The sequence below is a fragment of the Anolis carolinensis genome, chromosome 1 (assembly GCF_035594765.1).
Source record: "Anolis carolinensis isolate JA03-04 chromosome 1, rAnoCar3.1.pri, whole genome shotgun sequence".
NCBI classification, from domain to species: domain Eukaryota; kingdom Metazoa; phylum Chordata; class Lepidosauria; order Squamata; family Dactyloidae; genus Anolis; species Anolis carolinensis.
The window spans coordinates 221066580-221089723 of record NC_085841.1 but is presented as its reverse complement, the minus strand read 5'-3'; the positions used below and the strand labels follow the sequence as shown (position 1 = coordinate 221089723).

Below are 23144 nucleotides of genomic sequence, written 5' to 3'. Positions count from 1 at the left end.
CATGTCTCTCAACAGAAGGGCTGTGTTTACTTTTGTTCCAGAACTTGTCCTATTTTTTCTCCCAATAACTTCAGTGTATTGCAGTGACTCATACAATCGGTCTGTCTCTTTAAATCTTAAAAGGGTGGTCTGTTAATTCACTTATTGTTTGGGGACTACGAAGAGGAGATCACCTGACAGATTCTACCATGCTAGTGGATTGCATTCATTTTCACTGGTCACATATTTGTCTGAGCCACTTGCCTAACATTTGGAGGAGTACAGTCATCATAAGAAGCATGAAATGGCATATGAAGCCATTTGAAAAACACAATACGATGAGGCTTCAACTTACCTGGGAGGAAACCTATTGAACTTGATGGAGCATACTTCTGGAGTGACACATAGAATTGCACTATAAGCAGTTACAAAAGGGAAATGAACACAAAACAACAAAGTTAAAAAAAAACACTCAGTGCTATATGAATATTTGGTTGAGAGGACCATAGAATATGGAGGGCATTATTACTGGTAAATAGCATATTGATGTCAAAAATAAAACACTTAATCACTGTTAAATTTGGAACAGCTGTCATTCAATTAAATCCTCCACATATTATACTCTTTAAACATTACCTGCTTATTCCTGGTTGTATCCATTTGGAGAAAATGTGGGGAGAAAAATCTAAAAATCTCATTTTGGTCCTTTTCTTTTAGAGTCAGATGTCAAGCTGCTTCCCTCCCTGGTGTCCAAATGCAATCTCTTTTTAATTAAAAAGGAAAGGAAAAGCCAATTGCTTGGCTTGTGCCCTTGGTTGATAGCAGTGAAGAATGCAGCTTGCTCCCTGCAAACAATTCAACTTCAAGAAATTACTAAGTGGCATTGCCGTGCAGAAAATACACTTCTGCTCTTGTTGTTATCATCCCATTTTTTTTGTAGTAATCTTATCCTGTTCATTTTCCTGTAACCCACTTAGTCTTTTGGTTCTTAAGTATTTTGGACATTCTTGTAAAGTGGACTTATGCTGCATTTATATGTTACATAACTTAGTACCCAGAACCTTCCCCTGCCATTGAATTTTCAGTAGGGTGCTGTTTACTCTGTTTTGGTAGATCTTTTCAACAGCACAACATACTTTATTACTGCTATAGTGTCTTATTTGCAAGGAAGGACAGAGTACGTTGGGTTGTAGTGTCTGGTATTTTGTGATGGTAACAAATCGGTAGCTCAGTGGTAGCCCTTGGCTCTTGCCTTTAATTGATGGCAATGACGAATACAGATTGGCTCCCTGTGGACAATTCACCTATGCTTTTCAATGCTGGGATATTTGTCAGCAGTGGGTGTTCCTGCTAATTATTCTCATGCTTCAAACATTATGTTGAAAGGTGTTTTTATATACATTACATTTTCATAATGATGTGGATATGCTGAGCCACTCCCAGGTTCTTGGCTATGTAGATTGTCTTGAGAAATTGATAAATGTATATATGTTTGCAGCATTGTGCCAGTAATGCCAGGCTCTTGCAACTGGGAGTCCTCAGATGCTGGGATACGCAAATGTTATCATCTCTGCCCTTTGACCATTACTGACTGAGGGTTGCAGTCCAAACATCTGGGAGCCCTAGGTTGGGAGAAGCAGGGGAATATCACTGTCACACCTGTCAGTAGCATGGTGGGTGATATGGTTTTGCCAAAGTTTGGGACTTAATTTTAGCTCATTTAAAACCCAGCCATCTCCACATATTCTGTCAGAATGGGACATGTCCTTCAGTGGAGCCTGGCTGATGAACACCTCTTTTAAATTGTAAACTCTTCCAGCAGGTAACACCAAAGAATTAGGATTCTTCTTGTCCATTCATCAATTAGGTTAATCTAATAAATATTTTGATTTAAAAAATTTGAAAATGTACATTTTCATAGAATATACAAAAACATGAGAAGGGAGGCACTGTCTTAAAAATATCATTCCCCCTTCTCTCACACTGTAAATGGCCTGAAAAAGACTGCAGTGCTATTGAGAAGGATTTTAAAAGTTCCATACTTTTTAATTCGATCTTTAGAATCTTTTAACAAAGCTTTTAGCATGATAAAAGTGGTATAAATATCAGTGAACAGGTCAAAGGCTGAACTCCTCTCCTTCTAGCACTTACAAACAATGACTTATCAGGGTGTCACTGATTATAGTGTTTGATAAACTTGTCTTCCTCATTCCTTTGCTAATCTTCTGTTTGTATGCAAAGCTGCACCTGTTGCCAAGAAAAGTCACTTTCCCTTTTCTTGTTCACAGCACAGCACTGTGCTGAGAGAAGTATCAGAGCTCCAGGGATTTGTAGTCTACCAAAGTAACTCTTCATGCTTGAAATGAATGGATTTTTGTGGGCTGATACTAAAAGAGTAAGGCATCTATTAGAATAGGATGCACAAAAGTAAGATTAAAATTGTACTGAGGAGTGACTGTAGTTTTGTAGCAAGAATTACTATGTGTCATATGGTTCCAAGGTTTGGTCTCTCACATGTCTCCAGTTAAAAGAGCAAGTGACCAATAATCCAAAAGGCTGCTAGAGAACTGCTGAACATTTACTGAACATGCTGATCTTCACTTGTGTTGAACTACATCTCTCTAGCTTCAGCGAATGGTGAATGGGCAGAGATGATGGGAATTGTTTTTCTGGAGGGTATCACATTAACTCCTTCTACACTGCCATATAATGCAATGTAGCTGTCAGATTAGCCTGGTGCATCCAAATTATTCACCCAGGCTAATGTGGTTTAACCTGGGGTATACCTTTTACTCTGGCTTATACTTGAGTTAAAAAAAAAAACTTGCAATGATCTGGCAGTGGAGACTGCCATCTGGGACTGCCATGTGCGATCCTAGTTGGTGTCTCCATAGCTATCCCACACTCCCTGAGCCTAGGCAGCCTGCAGGGTAGGATGGCAGTGCCTCCCAAGTCTCCCTGTGCCTGATTCCGCCCTAAAATGGCAGGGAATCATTCTTCCCATTGCAGGAAGGTAATCCTTCAGGTCACCTGGACCCAAGCCATGTAGGAGTTTAAGGTTCATAATTAATACTTTGTACTTTGCCTGGAAACTAAATGGCAACCAGTGGAGTGACATTAGTGTGGATATAATGTGCTCACTCCTGGATGTTCCTGTAACTAATTTGATTCCCACATTTAGAATCAACTGGAGTTGCATTTCAGAAGTCCAACCTTGAGGTTACCAGCACGTGCAGTACTCTTTTTTGAGTAGGGAGCATTCTTGAGTGGAAGAGAAATCTACCTCCAGAATTTCTGATTCAGTTTGGTTCCTTAGTGAGAATTAGGCCAAAGGCAAATAACATTTTCCTGAAAACAATAAATGTGGTTTCCCAAGTACTAATAGATACTGTACTGGTTCTTCTTGTTGTGTGACCTGACATGTTACAACACATAAAAAGGCTTTTCACGTTCCTCCAGACACAGTAAATAGTCCATTCTTATGCTCTTCAATTAACAAGGGCTGTGTTCTTTGCCAATGAGAGTTTTAATTCTTATATGAATTATTTTGTTTCCTTTAAAATCACTGGCTTATAGTGGTGTGGGCTTCAGTATTGAAAAAGCAGAGCTATTCAGGTAGGGAATTAAATTGGATGTTTAATTTAATGGGCAATTCCAGTGGTTGCTTGTTTGGTTAGGAAATTTGCATTTGTACCATACTACAGAATTTCTTTTATTTCCACAAGGGAGAAAGAGTGTGGAGTTTGTATCGGGGTTAATTCTCACCAACCTCTTTCTTTTTTAAAAATCTAGAAAGGAATGTAGTTTGAAATAAAAAGAAACTTTTGATAGCTTGGAACTCCTAGATTTCTTTCTATTTTTTACCAAGAAAACTGGTTGTAATTAAAGTAATGTAACAAAAACAGAATCATTCATAAATATTAATACTGTAGTTCAAACTTGCACTGTATGTTTTTGTAAAAGAAAATAGTACTAAAAACATTAGCATATTCTTAGGTCTGCTCTGAAAGTACACAATCAACTATCTGGTTTGGTGTTTGTTATAGTGAGAATGTGGATATTTAGAGTGTATGTTTTGCAATCTTTCATTTTAGTTCTTTTCTGCAAAGTAATGAAAATGACCAGTTCTTAACATTATAGGAGGAAATTTCTCTGTGCCTTTTCATTGCCCCAAGGGTTGCTTGAAAACTTCATATAATGTATGTAAACCTGTAAAATTTCCAGAGCTTTTGAAGCTATAGGGATAAAAACGGAATTTTCCAGTTATTTTAAAAATAATTGAAAATGCAATATTAGCATTCTTTGCAGATTGAAAGTTACTTCATTATGTTAGGAACTTATAATGCATTAATTTTAAAATGGGTGTCTCAAAAAATTATCTTGTTTGACATATTTGAAGTACAATTTACTTAGAATACACTTAAGAAATTGAGCTTTAAAAATGTCGTTTTATTTTTTATTAGAAATGGCACTACAGAGTTCTGAGCACCCAAACTAAGAAATTCCCTTTTACTCCAATAAAAAGAAGTTAACAGCAAAATTAGTAAAACAGGAAATTATTTTGTCTGTACTAGTTCTCTATAGTGTCAAACAGACATAATAAACTCCTGCCCATAAAAAATGAAAAAAGAAAGTAGGATTAGAAATTATAATAAATTAATACTAGAGAGTCTTTCATAAAAGTCTCCCTTCTACACAGAAGTCAGAAATGATTTTGGGATAGCATATATGTGAACACCTTTTATTAAATTATTCTAAAAATACTCTTCAATACCTCCCCCCCCCCCCAAGTTTTCTGGGGAGAAAGGCTTCAAAGAAAGAAAAATTAACCCTGGGAAACAAATCACAGGTGTTTCCATATTTTCCTTGAATATTTACTTCTCTAAATGTACTTAAATTACACAAACTGAAACAACTAAACCAAAACCACAACATTAATTTCCTTTGATAAGGGACAGAACAGCTTTACAGCTATTTGCTATTGTTGGAATTGTTGGAACAGATTGATATTATGAAGAATAGAAACACAGATCTCAATATTGTATTTTGTTTAGTCTGAAACCTAACTAAATTTTGGCATCTTACTAAAAGCACTTTATTGACATTTTATTAGCATTAGAACCCATGAGAACCAAGACTGATATAGACATATTACTTAATGTCATTAAGATCTTGTTTGGTCTAATTGATTTCGTTAAAATTGGGGTGAAGTGAACAACAAAGAGTAGAATGGCACTTATTTGAAGAAAAAAAAATCCAAAAGTACCTATTGCCACAAAAACTATCAAAATTTTATCCAAATGTTAAAAATAAATGTTGGAAGTGTGAGGACCATACAGGAACGTTCTCCCACATGTGGTGAACATGCAAGTTGGCAAAAAGACACCCCCCCCCCAAAAAAACTGGAAAGATATTCAAGAGAAAATAAAAAAATGGATATCACATTTCAATCCAAACATGAGTATTTTCTAATAGGAATTATAGACTTTGAGATAAATAAAAATAAAGAGAAACCTTTCAACTACTTTAATAACAGTGACTAGAATAGTATATGCCCAAAAATTGAGAAAAAATAGAACTAGAACAATGGATGCTCAAAATAATAAACATAATGAAAATGAACAAATTAACCCAAATAACGAGTCAAGACTTGCAGGAAAAATTGTAACAGATTGGGCAGTATCTAATGATGAAATATATGAAACAAAAAACAAAACAAAAAAGAAATGGCTAGAAGAGATTAATTATTAGAGGCAAAATTGTTCTCTAGAAGAGAGTGGCAGGAAGAGGGAATAGCAGAAATATAATGACTTGGGAAAAGGACAATGAAAACACCCATGGAAAAGATTGGAAGTTATTTTTTCTCTTTTTCTCTTCTCCCCTTCCACCCACTCTTTACAATTCCACCAAAATGTTCTCCCCCCCCACTTTTTTCTTAAATTATTATTGTACCTACCCCTTTTCACCATTTTTAAACATTGTTAAAAATGACTATTTTATTTTCCTCAATAAAAATTATTTTTACAAAAAGAAAAGAAAAAAAACCCAAAAGTAAAATGCAGACACATCTACAAAAATAAAACCTTCTTTTGAAACTTCCCTTTTCTAGCTTTTTCTAACACCAGATAAATGAATTCACTCCAACTGCTTTTGTTTTTTTGGAAGCACCTAAATCAGTGGTTCTCAACCTGTGGGCCCCCAGATGTTTTGGCCTTCAACTCCCAGAAAACCTAACAGCTGGTAAACTGGCTGGGATTTCTGGGAGTTGTATGCCTAAACACCCGGGGACCCACAGGTTTAGAACAACTGACCTAAACTAAGGCCCGATCTCCTTAGTATGGCTGCACAGCTGTATGCAATTTGTTTGATCTTTTTGACTACATCCTTTAATTTGGCATCTTTTCCCCTGAATCCCACAGCAGTCACGTTAAATAGAAAATACAAATCATCTTCCATGCCTGCTAAAAAATGTAACCAAATTGTTGTATTTCTAGTGGCAATGGTACACCATGTTGGGGATGCATTACCTGTCCAGGTGTTTTAGACTATAACACTTATAATTGTGCTTCATTGGCCATGCTTGCTGAGGTTGCTGGGAACCAAAGTCCAAAATACGAGGGTTCTTCAAAAGGTTTCCCCACTTTTAAAAACTGTGTTTATTAAAAATCTCAAAAATAAATTGAAGAGGCCAAGGCAAGGTAGTTACCAGGATGGCATGGGGACACCCCACTGGAAAAGCCTGTTTTTTAAAGACGGGAATGTGGATTTAAGCCCATGCCAAAGCAGATTTTTTAAACCCGCTTCGGTGTGCGTTTAAGCCATGTCATAATTTAACATTTTAAGTTATGAATAGAATTTTATGCACACTTATTTAAAGCACACATAATCTTTTAAAGAGGTTTCTGTTTTCTATAAGTGCCCAAGTGACTTGCAATATGCTAATTTCTTTTTCCCCCCTGTTTTTCTATAGAAATAAAAATGGCATTTCGAAAGGCAATGAAAGGAGCTGTCCTCATTGGGGGTGGTGCTGTAGCAACCGTTTTTGCCCTCTCACAACTTTCTCAATATAGAAAAAAACACGTGAGTAATTTGTTTATTTGTTTTTTATGTGCTGTTGTGCATGTAAATTGAAACCTCACCAACTGTATAATTCTGTCCCTGTTCTGCTGGGGAACTGCAATAGCAAACAAAATGAGAGAGGCTTCAATGAAGAACTGTGAAAAAAAGGAAGTGGGGGAGGGCAGTGGGAGAGAGTATTACCTGCTTCTTTTACAGTTTTCTTCTTGCACCTAGCACATCAAGAAATGTTATTCTTGCTGCAAGCCAGAGTCTGAAATATATAAGATGTATCTCAAATAAAAAATACAGCTTTATCTATTTTTATTCTTGCTGACATGCTTGTGGGGGCCCAGTTACCATATGTATGTGTGCTGTCAGGGGGTGGAGTGTCTATGGTCCTTCAGAGGTTGGTGGTCTTCAGCTCTCATTAGTTTTAACAAACAGTGGTGTGGATTGATGGTAGTTAAAATCCAACAACCATGGGAGTTCTACACATTTCCCATCCCTGTCCTAGGTGAGTATCATCATTTAGTCTTTCAGTGTATTTAAGATAACATATATTTTCCTCTATTTAAAAATGGCAGAAAGAGAAAGACTGCAAAGAATGTTGAAGACTTATAAATGTGTTGTTCTTACTATTATATTTTAGGACAATGCAAATATACTGGGTATTCATATGGCAATGCAAATATCTTACTATTTTTTAGTTGTTGTTAATGGGATGCTGTCTGGGGAAAAATTACTAGTTACAGTTTCTGGAAAATATGATGGAAAGGGTGTTTGTGGAATGTCTGTTCACAGCGGCTGGATCAGTTGATCTGGTCTGTATACATATTGAACATTCAAGCTTTAAAATTATCTTTTCATAGCTCATTATGTCAGGAAGGAGTTACCAGTTGTGGGGGATCTGAGGGCTAATTTTCTACTTCAAAAATTGTCTGGCCAGAGAATAATGCCTAAAAGAAAACAGACAAACCAACCAACCAACCAATGAATTGGAAGGAGCTGGAAGTCTCCTTCTGGTTTTGCCTTGCAGCCTACTTTTTCTGGGAGGTTTTCAGTAGCAATGACTCATGCATTTTTGGCTAAACAAAGGCTAGTATGAAGATTTCAAGGGCTACGAAAACAGCATAGTTTGCACCCCTGTTAGCCAAGAGTTATTTCGCATACTAATGATGCATAGAATGCTTTCATTGTGAAAAATTGGGAGGCGCTCCTTATACTGGTAATAATGCATATGGAGAGTTGATCTAATTGTGCCATTCATGGCTTGGCTCCATTTCTGTTATAGCTTGTGCATGGAACCTTCCTGTCCTCACTGAAATGTCTTGTGGTAGCTTTCATAGGGCTCCTCTGATGGATGAACCAAAAGTCCATGGCTCTTTCTTTTTATATTCCACCCATTCTGCTGCATGTAACAAGCTGATGCTTTTCACTCAGGCATGGAATTAGGAGAGAGAGCATGATGCCTCACAGTTGTGCTATTCCAAGTTTGAAGCTCTTGAGTTGTGTATGGAAATTGTCCCTTGCCTCTTATTTAATGCCCATTTGCCTTAGAATCCTTCATTTCATGCATTTTTTAGGGAGAAGTTGGCATTTTTCTCTATATATCATTGGTAATGATTGTGTTTCTGCTGGTTTGTTGCTCTGAATGAGAGGAAGGGTTGTTTTTTTCCTTTTTAACTCTCTTGTGATTTACTCCTTTCAACAAATTGGGCAATTTGTTGAAAGTGAAACAAAGTGAAGATGCAGTTATCTTTAAAATTCACAATTCATTTTTCAATCCATAGCCAGTTACAGTCAGCATATAACGTTTAACAAATAGACACAAGTGAGTATCTAGAGATAATCAGCACAATACACATTGGTTCATAGGTTCTTGTTTCTCAGCTCACATAGAAGAGTGATTGAAGGTATATCCTGTTTCTGTTTTCTGCATCCTTTAGCATAGTTTTATGGTTGCAAATCTGCGCTAGAGAAATGGAATTCAAAATGTGGGAGAAAATTGTAGTCAACATTCTTCTGTTAAAGCTTGGGGCATACAGAAACAACGACTCTGGCCAGACAGTAACATATGATTGCTACATTTCCCTGTTTTTCTAAGTTGCACATCCATTGTATGGCATTGTCCCCTCGTAGCTATTGCCTATCCAGACCCAATATAGGACAGCAGGTGGGATATCACTGGAGGGAGGGATGCAAAGGAGGACATCCCATTTACAGTGTTGACACATCTAAGCTGCGGGCATGTCTTGCAGTCGAAATGTCCTCTCTTTAATAATGCCTGCCAATCACACAGATGATGGGGCGAAAGACCTCTGTGTCTGCAAGATGTAAGAAGGGAAGTTGCCCCAAGACGCTCTCTAATTGGCTACCCAGTGCTGGAGGTTCCTAGCTTTTTCTAAATGAGTCTTTTCAACATTTGCTAGCACTAAGAGAGGACATAATTCAATTAGCATGTGTGCAGATTGTATCTTATATTGCCTAGGAACATCTAATTTACTCTCTAACAAGCTGGTTTTCAGTAGCGTGCCATTCATTTCTCTTTTCAGGAAGCCATAGACTGGTTTCTGTCTTATTGTAGTCATCCTAATTTGGATTTTTAATAAAAAATCCCCTTAATTATCAGCACTTTTGATTCCTTAAAAAGTGCAGAGATCTGGAAGGTAAGCACACTGTACCAGTGGTTAGTGTGCTCTCATGAGAGCTAAAAGTGTGCACATTCAGGGTCTACATCAATGAATTCAATGACCCATTGCTTGAAAATATTTTTAAAAATCCAAATAGCAAACCTTGATTTTGGTATGCACCTAGTGCTAAGCCACACACATAGCACTCTGCTGATGTGTAAACATACCTGCTGTAGCCTCCTGCCATTTCACAAATCCTCGGGCTCTCTCCAATACTCATTTCAGTTGTTTTATGTAAGATCCACTATTTTACTACACCATTGTTTATAATGGGAATTGAACACCCACTAACACTGGTATTCTGAAACCAAATCCCAGGAGATAGTACTCAGTTCCCATACTGATGGAAAAGGTCTGAAGGAAGGCTTTTGCTTCTGTTTGTTGGAAGGCAAGTAGAAGTTGCCGTGCAGTCTCTAATTATGTTCTAATACGAGCCTCCCTGCTGAACATACATGAGATAGTAAGGGACTGAGCAGGTGGGAACATTAAGAGTAGGGCTTCCATCCTTGACACTTGTGCCCAAATGCAAGTTGGCTGAAGGTTGATCTGTGGCTAAGTATTGCACTTCTTGTACAGAGTGTGCATCTACACTGTATAATTAATGTAGTTTGACACCACATTAACTGCCATAGATCAGTGCTATGGAATTCTGGGAGTTTTACAAGGTCTTCAGTCTTCTGTGTCAAAGAGTCCTGGTTGCTCTGCAAATCACAGGATTCCATAGCATTGAGGCACAGAAGTTAAAGTGGTGTCAAACTGCATTAATTCTACAGTACAGATATACCATTTTAGTTTTTCTTCCTTCCGATCTTTGGTTTTTCCCAATGCAATAATAATAATAATAATAAAACTTTATTTATACCCCGCCACCATCTCCCCAACGGGGACTCGGGGCGGCTTACATGGGGCCATGCCCAGAACAATACAATATAACCATATCATAATACAATTAAATAATACAATAAATAAAAATAAACAGTACAACATAAGATCAAAACAGCAGTATAACAAGGGCGGGCCGCATGAACACTAAATTAAAACTCAGGGTGAGAAAGGGATCAGAATAAAAACCTCGGAGGACAGGGACGTCAGATAGTGAAACAGTCTAGAGGATAAATGTTGGGGGGAGTAGCAAAGGAATATTTACTCTCCGAAAGCACACCGGAAGAGCCATGTTTTTAAATCTTTCCTGAAGGCTAAAAGGGTGGGGGCTTGCCTTATTTCAATGGGCAGTGAGTTCCACAAGCGGGGGGCCACAGCAGAAAAGGCCCTCTCCCTTGTTCCCACAAGGCGGGCCTGAGATATAGGCAGTGCAACTCTTTTTGGTTCTCATCTTCTTCTTGTTATATGATACCTTCATGTAAAGATAATACATTGTGAAACATCCCAAAGCACCACTTTTTATGAACATACCACATTTGGAAATTCTAGAATGTAGTCAAATAAAGGAGACTTGTGCAATAGAGGGCACCAAATATGGAAAAAGAAGCCAGCCTCTTAAAACCAATGCCTTCTGATAAGCTATAGCGGTTGCAGGATTTGATTTTGGTAAATAAGGTTGGAATTTTTCCCCTTATAGCTGGTCAAAGGATCAGTTGATGGTCACCACATCTCTCAAGTTAGGGAGCAAGAGAAAGAATGGCAGGGGAAAGAAAATATGCTGGAAAAAACATATGTATTTAGTGTATTTTAAACCACCCACAAATTGAAGTCCTCTGGACAACATACAATGTTCCTTTGTGGAATGGGGCTGATGATGACAGCAAATAGGCAAGGACATCTGTTCAGAGTAGGTGGCAACAGGAAATACTTCATTCTGCCTTGGCTTGAACAGTATGTTATATTATTACTGTCCTGTTTGAGTTAATGATGGCTAGTAATGCTGTTTTATATTGCAGACAGTGGCTTGCAAATGTATTCTCCATTTGCATGATTTAACTTGTTCCATTTTCATAGAATCGTCGAGTAGGAAAGGACCCCAAAGATCAACCAGTCCAACCCCATTTTGCCAGACAGTAATACATTATCAAGTCCCTCCCGATATATGGCATCCAGCCTCTGTTTAAAACCTTCAGAGAAGGAGACTCCAATAGACTCCCAGAGCCCTTCCCTTCCGGACAGGCAAAAAATGCGAGACGAATTGGGATTTTAAATCCCAGTTTCTTTTGGGATGGAGGCCACACAGCTGGTCTAAACCTTGGGATTTTGCAGGGAAAGAGGTGTCCAGATATCCACTCCTGCTGATCAGAGATCAGCAGGAGTGGATATCTGGACACCTCTTTCCCTGAGATCAGAGATCAGCAGGGGTGGGCATTGACACTGCCAGCCTCTCCCTCCTTTCTCCCCATTTTCCCCTGCACTTATTGGGAGAAGACCAAGGAATCTCTTTTCCTGTAGCACATTTTGTTGTGATATAACCCAGAACTGAAATAGATTTAATTGGCATTTAATATACACAAGATACTCAGTTCTCTGGAGTTACAAGGTATTTTTATCATGGCATAAAAGTTCAGCAAACAAAAATTATTGGTCGCTTCTTGTTCGCATAAGTATTCACCCCCTCCCCAACTAATCACCTTTAAATATAATTACAGCTGTTAAGTATCTCACTCTGGATTGTTGTGATGACTCATGGGCCATGTAGTCCCGTTCCTAGCGCTGTTGAGACAGATGAAGAGGAAAACTTGGGTTTTCCACCGTTTCAGCCAGAATTGGAACTTTCCCAGCCAGAATTGGAGCCCTTGCACCTGCAGGAGGTTTGTCTTCCAGAAATCTGCCAAACAAGCCCTGAGTCAGAATCTCCCCCATTTTCTCGCCGTAGTTATTATCAACAACAAAAAGGAGTTCAACAGGCTAATCGCAGAAGCCTGAGAATCGCAGCCAGGCATTCAGCTGATTAAGACTGCTTCCATGAGAAATTCTAGGGAGTCATGCATCTGGACACAGAGATTGACTTTCGGTTCTGGTTCCCCAGAGAAGTGTTCTTTGGTGGGAAAACGAGACCCTATTTAGGTTCCTTGCCCCGTAGGAATCTTGCGGAGTCAATTCGTCAGCTACCGGAGTAGGTTGTGTGTGGACAGCGCTACTCCCGTTTCCAAGCCTTCGTTCCCGTTTCCAAGCCTTCGTTCCTGTTTCCAGCCTTGTTTTGTTTCACGGACCTTGCCTTGCTACCTAGGACTCAGCCTTGCTTTCCAGGACCTTGCCTTGCTTCCCGGACCTTGCCAAGTATTTACCACGGATCTTGTCCCTGTTCCTCGTTCCTTGTTGCCTTGAATCAAGCTTTGTGTACCAAGAATCAAGCTATTTCCTTGCCTTGCCTAAGTTTCATGGACTAAAGGACCTTGTCATCTCCCCTCACTTTGCTTGGCAAAGTGAGTGTTTCGGTTACTGGATTACAACTTTGGACCTTACTATTTCATATTGGACATTGTTTTCCTGGACTATATTTGGCCTTTCCTGAAAGGTCATCTTCTGAACTATATTCTACACTTATTTTTATTGCCTTTACTTATTTCCTTAATAAAGATATTAGATAGATTCTGGCCTCTGTGTATGGTTATTGGTGCTCTGCAGCCTGGGTCGTGACAATTGTACACTTTTGGGCCATTTCTCAACAGAGTTGCTCCAACCCTGAGAAGTTGTATAAGGACCATTGGCGAACAGTGATTTTTATGGATGAACATTTGTGCAACCAACACGTGTCCGTTTTTCAGCTTGTTTGTCACATTGAAAACATCAGACTCCTTCACAGCATTGAGCATTGAGTGTGCATAAAGTGACAAAACATGACTTAAATTCATTTCAGTTCCAGGTTGTCACATAACAAAATGCTGCCAAGTCAAAATGTGGAGGTTGTACATTACATTTTACATGGAGGCTACCAAATCTCTAACCTTTCTGGTTGGTGACTATTTTAGAAGATAGAGTTATATGTAATTTTCAAATGTTCTTCCCTTCACGTCATTCTAAGTTGTGAAGCCTAGGAGGGATCTGCATGAGCAGTTTATTAGAACTAAGTTCCTTTCATATATGTGTCTTCAAGTCACCAGTCACTTTATGACGATCCCATTTTTATTTTTGAGGTTTTGCAAGGTACTTGGATGGTTTTGGCTATTCCTTGCTCTGAAATTTAGCCTATAAGATATAATATTTATTGGCGGTCTCCCATCTATGTACTAACCAGGACTGACCTTACTTAGGCCCCTTCTATACTGCCATATAAAATCCATGTTATCTGCTTTGAACTGGAATTTATGGCAGTGTAGACTCCTATAATTCAGTTCAACGCAGATAATGTGGATTATCTGATTTGATAATCTGGATTATATAGCAGTGTAGAAGGGGCCTCAGTTTCTGCAATCAGATGGGATCTGGTGCCTTTGGAATAGTTAGTCCATCATAGCCTAGTTCAAAGAAACTATACAATCTTTTATTCGAATGTTCCTAGAAGTGTGACAATATGGAAGATGTAGTGTAATGATTAAAGTGACCAGCTCAGTAGTTCCAGTTTCCACTTCAGATGAACGAGTCGAATAGAGAGCAAAGACTTGCATCCATGCTGATTGTCAACATTACTTTCATTAGACTGTAACTTTGTACATAGGAGAAACTCATTGTGGAGGATTTCCCAATAGCTAAACAGAGGCCCATCTACACTGCCATATAATGCAGTTTTATAATGCAGTTTATCTGACAATGGATCTACACTGCCAGATAATGCAATTGTAGAAGACAGTTTAACTGCATGGAACTGGATTATATGAGTCTACACTACCATATAATCCAGTTCAGTGCCATTAGACTGCAGTGCAGATCCAGCCTGCTTTGAACTGAACTATATGTCAGTGTAGTTTCATATAATGCAATTCAATGGAGTTAAACTGCATTATGAAACTACATTTTATGGCAGTGTAGATTGGACCAGGATCTCTTTAAGGCATTTTCAGTGCCAGGGCTCAGCTGGCCTTTGAAGGAAAATGATATGTAATTGTAATGGTATCTTCTGTAAAAGGATGGTGTACTTCCTTGCTTAGTTCTGTAGAAGTATATGGAATCTTCCCTTTTTCCTCAGACTAGGTAACATTGATATGTGCTCCACATTGCAGTTTGAGGCATGTCTATGCAAAAGTCAATCCCACTGGACCCAGATTTATTCCCAAGTAACTATTACAATCATGGTCAGGTTTCTGTGACTGTTTTCTTCCAAAGATGAAAGAGGAGAATGTCAATTGGTATATTTAAATATAGTAATGTGGGGAAATAGTAATGAGTTCAGGCATGAGTTGAAGCTTCATACATCCCTTCAATGTCACTGAAATGTGCCTGAAGTTGCCAGCTGTTGCCCCATGTCTGTCTACTACTATCATCTTCAATAGCAACAGCAAGGTATCATATTCAGCATGCAACATCAATACCGAAGATGGGACTTCTGTGCCAATTCATTGCCTGTGATTTGGCAGCCTCAACCAACCTGCAGCTTGGTTTCTGAAAGGCTATTTCACAATGTTTTTTAATAGAGTCATCCCCTCCTATTTACTTCTGCCACTATGGAAGAGTGTGACAAAGTGTATTTCAAATCAACCTATAGAATTCATTCATTGCTCTGCTAAAAGCCAGCATGGTAAAATGTAGTAGATGTTGTTGTTGTTGTTGACATAATTAATTTAATATACGATCTGAAGAGAAACCAAAGTATAATATAATTTAATATAATTATTCTGCTTTGTGTCTTGTTTAAGAGAAGAAAGCTCTCAACATTAAAAACAATACTCTATATTTAAAACTTGCAACATATAAATTGAGCCCCTGGTGGCGCAGCAGATTAAACCACAGAGCTGCTGAACTTGCTGACTGAAAGATCGGTGGTTTGAATCCGGGGAGCGGGGTGAGCTCCTGCTGCTAGCCCCAGCTTCTGCCAAACTGGCACTTCGAAAACATGCAAATGTGAGTAGATCAATAGGTACCGCTCCAGCGGGAAGGTAACGTCGCTCCATGCAGTCATGCCAACCACATGATCTTGGAGGTTTATACGGATAATGCCGGCTCCAGAGTCGGACACGACTAGACTTAATGTCAGGGGAAAACCTTTACCTTTTAATTAACATATAAATATTAAAATAGAATTAAACATGGCTTGTTAAAAACAGTTCTAATCTACCTTGACTGTCCAAGACCACCTCTTCCCTTGAAGATCATTTTGTAAAAAGTTGTTGCTTTTTCTTTTTCTTCAGTCAAAACAGAGAGTACTTGAAAGTGTAAGGAATATGGCATGAGATTAAAAATAAGTTTGTTAGGAAAAAACATTCTTTCAGAGCAGATATTCCCATTAAGCATATGGGAACAGCTCTTAGCAAAAGAAGCACATCTACCACTCCTAATTCAGGATTCTGTTGGGCACATGCAAAAGATACAATCTTCCAGTATTTTTATTTGTTTTTAGAACAGAATGCTTTTAGTATAGAGTGTGTGTGCTTATTTGTATGTGTTTATTTATTTACACTGGTAGAAGAACTTTTTTAAAAGCAGGGTGACAGTACATAAACAACGTAGACACACAAATAGTTGATTGTGTGAATGTGTGTGTATAAAAAACACTGGGAGCACAGTCTAATTCCTTGTCACAAAAATTCCTATTGTTGTGAATGATTGAACAAATTCTTCCACAGTGTTTTGTTTCTGTAGCCTTATCACAGACATAAATTATTCAGTTAGGAGAAGATTATTAGTCCCCTTCAGAACATGACTTGGAAAGCCTGGTTTACTATCCAGTCATTAAATAAACTGTATGATAGCAGTGTATTTGTGAATGAGAGAGAAGCAGAAAGAGGATGCTGAGAGAGAACTCAAGACTAAGAAGCATTCCTGTTTTATTTTGTGCCCTTGCGTGTGAAGCAGTGTGCCGAATAATTAAGGCAGTTGGCAAGGGCCCACTGTACACCAGCTAATTAGTATAATAAGTATTAGAGGCGGATTACAGCCTGTAATGATTACACTGCTAATGTACATCATGCAGCACACACAGAGAGTTAAGGTTTTTATTTGTTTACTCCATATTAAAATACATTTCTCAGAGAAAGCCTAGTGTTAAGCTGTAAGAAAGACTCAGGTACACACAGCCCTAAGAATAAGAACAGACAATTAAATGAGTTTGTGTTAATTCATGAGTTTTGAGCAGAGAAGGGTTTGGACCGGGGACTTCGTTGTTTATATTCTCATCCCTGTAATAATGCAAGTCCCAGTCTTTCTTTCATCTCTTGACAATTTCCCCTCTTCCTCCTTGCAGAGTCATCTGGTGTCTGTTGAAGCTTCTGAATGTAAACCCTTACAGATGCATAGATCCCTTCCCACCAGAGAACATCAACTACAGGCCTTGCAACAGACCAGTGAATTCGATGTCCTTATCATAGGCGGAGGTGCTACTGGTAGTGGTTGTGCCTTAGATGCAGTTTCAAGAGGTGAGTCCAGTATATTTGCCTACTGAGGTCTGAATGAATTCATATATTTATGTATTTGTTTATTTATTGTATTTACTTTATTTATACCCCACCTTTCTCCCTGCGGGGACTGAAGGCAGCTAACAAACACACATTTTAAAATAAAGCAAATAAAAAATTGAAAAACAAATAGTACTGTGTGGATGTTAATTAAAATAAAGTTAAAATATAATAAATACATTTAAGATTATATTAAAAACGCACAACCCCACTCACTCTGAATTCTTCCCACAACCTCCACAGCAGTGTCAGTACACACAACAATTTTGACTATTCATTAGAATGCAGTTTGTTTGGACAATCTGGTCTAAAAAAACTTTGCCTTTCCACCTCTAGTTTTCTAAGGGAAGATGTCACTCATTGGGAAAGTGGTTTAAAATCTGACAGGAGAAGAAGTGTGGAGAAGGTGTTTCTCATTGTGAAAGGGGTTGAAAATTAAGCAGTTTATAATCTGTCTGCAGAAGAAGAGCAGGCAGGATATCAGTCATTGGGGAAAGGGTTTAAAATCTGACAGCAGAATGGGAAAGGGGAAGATGTTACTCTTTGGGAAAGGGGCTGAAATTTTGGCAGCAGAAGAAGAGAGTCTTCATGGTGTGTAGAAGAAGTGGGGGGAGGAGTTTGAGCTAGTTGAGCAACAAGTACAAACTCACAATGAAATGCACTCCCATTGAACAGGAAATACTGTGTTCTCATGCATCATGGAAGAAAAGGCAGAGTGTGGCTGTACGGCCAAAAATAATGCATAGGATTAGAGATGGTTGACAGCCCCCTTACACCAGGAGAATTGTGTGGCCATCTCATTCCAATGTGTGCAATTTCTATAGTGTTAACTGGATCACAATGGTGTCATTGCAGACTGTTTCTTTTTTAGTCAGTCTAGACAAGCCCTAAGAAAACCCTATTGAATTCATGAGATTATCATAAGTCATCAGACAGCTTGAAGGCACGCACACACGTTTTTACGACTCCTTGTACTTACTTTTCATTTAATCTTATTTGCTGGTGTTACTTGCTGTTGGGTTGTTAATCAGCTGGAGAGGAAATACACAAGTCTTAATACTGCTAATAAACAACAAGTGTGTCATAGGGATAATTACCCTGGGTACTTCCAGACACCATCAAAATGAGGGTTAAAAAATGGGCCTGAAAATCCTAGGACATGACAAGTCCACATTTAGTCCTGTCTGTCCTGGGAAATGCTCCCCTGCCATACACACAAGCAGATTTGTTATCTCTCTTTTCACCCAGTTATAAATCAAGCTCTAATTGATTTTATAAATATTAGAACAAAGGAATGACTGCAAAGAGTTCTAATTGTAATTGCTTTCCAACTCTGCTTCCGTTCGGCCATCTTTTGACAGCCCGATCAGCTGTTTTGGGTTTTTCATATGCACTAGAGCAGTCCATACAGGGGGATTGAAGGAAGTCATGTGTTTTCCATGACTGCAGGGATATACAGTCATGCGAAGATGCACATTTTGGGGGCAGAATCGGGTTTTAAGTGCACCTTTTAAACATGTACTTTTCATCTGTTATCCCTATTCCACTGGCACTTTGCCCAAAACATCATTTAGCCAGCCCTCCTCCTTTGTCCGAATTCCTTCTGGGTTTTTGAGCATGTGTACAAGGGCCCCCCATTTCATTCTACTTCAAATACTCAGCTACACTGAGATGTGGGCATCTGCAGAGGAGGATAACCTTTTTGGCTTGTGGCTCCTGGGAAACAGCTCAGATGAGATATTTATATTTGGGAATGCTGATTTATGTCAAAGTTTGTAGAACTGCACAAGAAAACAATGTTTATACAGATCTATAGTTATCACTTTATACTGTGTATGTTGATTGTATCAGTAGCTTTTTGAAGTGTGAAATCATCATAGCATTTGCTTAATGAATTGTGTATTGTTGCTCTTCATTCACGGGATTTGCTCTCATATTAAGTTTGATGCTTCACTTAACAAATTCTCCTTTCTCTATGTTTGATACGTTTTTGCCAAATTATTCCTGATTGTATCCATTAATCTTCAGTCACATTTGACAAAAAATAAATTGCTCTGATCTTCTAAAGTTACTGGGAATAATTAGATTTTTTTTGAGGACATGAAAGTTTAGGGAGTCCAAGAGAGGCTAATGCACTTGTTTACAGTAGACTCACCATAAAACACAGCAAATTTTGAGGTAATGCAGGCTAAAAGAGACCAGATGTTACTGATCACCTGTGTTTCCTCAGTGGGTAGTCATATTGTTCTCCAATACTTTCTGTAAGAACCTTTTGGTAGGTGTTTTCCTTCTTTTTCCATGTTTCGCTGTTTGCACACTTCTGCTTGGCTATTGTGATACTTACAGGAATACTTCTTGTCTTAATTTTAAAGACTGCTCCACAACTTTAGAGATTGCTCTGTAGCTTTGATTTACTTTTCCCCTAATGAGAGATTACATTTCTAGTTTTCTAGGTGCTTATCTTAATTGGATTTATGTTGTGAATGGCTGCATTTTATGAAACATGTAATGGTTTATGTTTGAGTGTCTGTGGCTGATGATCATCTAATAATTCTGTTATTTTACACTGCAATTACTAAAGAGAGAAGGCGAGACAGACATATGAATACATAATACATACATATACAGAGTTGAGAAGACACTTCTGTTAAGTTAATAATATTATTAATTTCTGCATCTCTTTTCTTTATTATAAGTCAGATCTATTGTGTTAAATTATATCAACAGGTTACATTTGCTGTTGGGTGATCATTGTTAATGAGTATTTATACTGCCTTTCTGGATCTCTGATCCACTCCATTTGATTATTATACTTAATATTACTCTTGAACAGTTTTATCCCTCTCCTTAGACAAAATGGTCCCAGAGTAGCTCCAATATATACAGTGAAAAGAAGATAATCCATGCATATAGGTTTAAATTCTTTGAAAGACATGACATAAGAGGAAAAAGGGGTGACAAGGAAAGAGGGAAGGAAAAGGCAAGTTAGTTTGTCAGGGTTGATAGAATGATTAGCTCTTTCCTACCTCATGACCTTTGGTTATATCTTGCACTTCAGCATTCTTTGTCCAGCTGAATATTACCCTATATTTTTTGTCCCTGGGATTTTATACCTGATATAGTGAATGTGGAAATTTCATTTTCTGCTAACCCACATGTTGCTCATTCTACATATTAAAACAGCAACATGCCAACTTTGTAGTGTATGATCTAATGTCCTCTTGGTCTAATTTTATGTCAAGCAAAATGTAACATAGGAGATCTCTGATCAGATATCCTCACATTTTTCTTTGCTTAATTCATTGAAGAGATTGTCTGCTTGAATTAGTGCTGAGAAGGAGCAACCCCTTCTTTCTTTGGCATTTTCTCAATTGAATAAATTCCCTTCTGATTACTATAGTGAGCACCCTAGTTTATTTGTGCACATTGTGAAGCAGTATTACGTTATCCCTAGAACTTCACATGATTTCATCCACTTAGAACTGCCATGTTTCTGGTTTGATGTCACTGGGTATCCCTTCATAAATAGGTAGGTTTGTTGGCAGAGGGGGAACCATATTTCTATATTACGTAGTGCAGAGTAAACAGAAGTTTGATCAGCTCGAACATCTCTCCCTAGCTTTGGAGGAAGAGAAGGAGAGATAGGCACAGCTCCATCATAGCTAGGCCCAGAAGCACATGAGCAGTCCTCCATCCATCCCAACTTCCACTGCTCAGGACACAGAGGGCGCTTCCAGACAGCATGAAAATCTAGGTTTTAAATGGGGGCTAAAAAATCCCGGGATCTGACTGCAGGTCCCCACAGAGACCTGTGAGACTCGGGATTGGGTCTCATGCTGCCCTCACAGGCCTTTTCTGTATCGGAACAAGATGGAGGACAGACGGGGGACATCAAGCAGAAGGTTTTTTTAAAAAAAAAATCACTGCGTTGGACTGTATCTAATATCTTAATATAAATATATATAGATTCATATGTATGCATATGAGGTTCAGCACATAACAAGTTTTTTAAAAAAAAACTTCCGGCAGATTTCCTTCTTCCCCCAATTGTTTATTCATGTTGTGTTTAATATTATAAAATTTGAAATAAAGAGTTTTAGAGAGTTCTAATTGTTCTCCATTCGTACTTCCTTTGAAATAGCTGTGTGCCCGTTTCACAGGCCAATCAGCTGATCAGCTGCTTTGAGCTTTTAAAAAGCAGGCATGTCTTGGAGCAGTCTCCACAGGGAGGAGGGAAGGAAATCACTTTTTTTTTGCGAGTGCAGGGATATACAGTGATGCAAATATGCACATTTTCCATCCGGAATCGGGATAAAAGGGGACCCTTTTAACATATATTTTTTGTCTGTTGCAGTAAATCAGTGTGGATTTACTGCTAGCGTCATGTAGCCATTCTCCCCCTTTAATCCAGTAACTTCCACATTTTAAGTGTGTGTGGATGGGCCCAGAGTGAGAGAAAAAGTCAGGAGCAGCTCCATCACGGCTAGGCCTGAAAGGACATGAATGACCCTCCTTCCATGCCACCAGCCACTGTACCGGCTCAAAGGGAGAGAAGAAGAGACAGTGGTCCCATGTATACTGACCATCTAGGTCAGTGTGGAGTTGCATCAGCGCCTGAGTGGTTACACAGTGCACCCTGTAACTAGGTTCAGCATGGTCGGGCAGTGGGGATGCCCTTTTGCCCCTGAGGTGGCTGACAAAGTCCTGGTCAGGCTGCAAAACGGGCTGGAATTAGCATCTCAAATGCAATTCCACTCTACTTTTGTCTGTATAGAACCACTCAGTATCTGCAGAACTTAATTCTCTCACACACTTCCATTCATTTCCATGTCTTAATTATGTTGTAAGGCTGAGGGCAGGGAACTATTGTTCTTTTATATGGAAAACATGTATAGTGATAACATTATAGAAATAAATGATACTACTACTAAGGCCTTATCTAAGTATGCATTGTTGGTCATTTTCGAAGTAGCTAGCACCCCCTTAAGTTGGATTAAATCCTTGCAAGGAGTGGCTAACTTTGGTGGACCTTAACCTTATATAGTCAGCATTTATATTCTTAAGAGTCTGTAGTTGCTTTGCAGATTGGCACATATCACTGTACTTTGAGAAATGAAAAAAGAAAAGAAAATTAGACTACATAGAGTGAATTGAAGGAAGTCTGCCCCTAAGCTAGTGGGAATATATACACAATAAAGCACCTTTGCTTTAACTAGATTCCATCCCTCATATGGTAGAAGAAAAATGTGTAGAGGAATTTAATCATTTTGTTACTATTGTTCAATGTACAAAAATAGTTGCTAAGGTGTATTACGGGATAACTAATCCATGTGTTACTAGTGAAAACAGATGGAGGGGTTTTTATTGATTAATTAGCTAGATTTTAATTGATAAAACACGAAATTCATTTTTCATGTTACTGAAATGTTGAAATAGGTGTCTTTTTGATATATTGAAGGAACGATAAAATAGCTTTTGTTAACTTAATTTTATTAAGTTAATGATCACTCATTGTTTAATGGAAAGGCCATCTTTTATTTGTCGTCTTTATTCCCTTTGCTTTCCCCTTTCCTCACCTTTTTCAGTAAAACAAGGGACAGAAGCAAAACAGTGTGGCCCTAAATCTGTTACCCCTCTGATTTTAAAATACACTCATCAGTTTTATCTTGAGTTGACAGGTGTTTAAACTAATTATCTATTATTTTATTTGAAGCTTTTATCTTAAAAATCATTTTTATCTGAAGACTAAATCTTTCCAATGCTAAAAAAATGAGTAATAAGACAAATGATGATATGATGGTGAAAATGATGTTTTAATCAAGTGTTAGGGTAATAGTTAACAGCTTGTGCAGTGGAACCTTGCCCTTTTTTCCATCCTGCAGCCTTCCACATGACTCAGAAAGTTTTTGCAGCTTTTTTTTTT

At 38.3% G+C, this 23144-nt stretch overlaps 1 protein-coding gene across 4 annotated transcripts in view; it reads left to right on the top strand.

Moving 5' to 3' along the window:
* Window positions 1-23144, top strand: part of gpd2 (glycerol-3-phosphate dehydrogenase 2) — a 104407-nt gene that overhangs the window by 19826 nt on the left and 61437 nt on the right. For 3 of the 4 annotated variants that reach the window (XM_003224603.4, XM_062965551.1, XM_062965533.1), the window contains exons 2-3: window positions 6950-7059; window positions 17011-17182. In XM_003224603.4, the coding sequence (XP_003224651.2) occupies window positions 6958-7059; window positions 17011-17182 (274 nt within the window). In that variant the 5' untranslated portion in view covers window positions 6950-6957. The remainder of the gene's footprint in view (window positions 1-6949; window positions 7060-17010; window positions 17183-23144) is intronic. The other variant, XM_062965542.1, reaches the window with a different exon arrangement.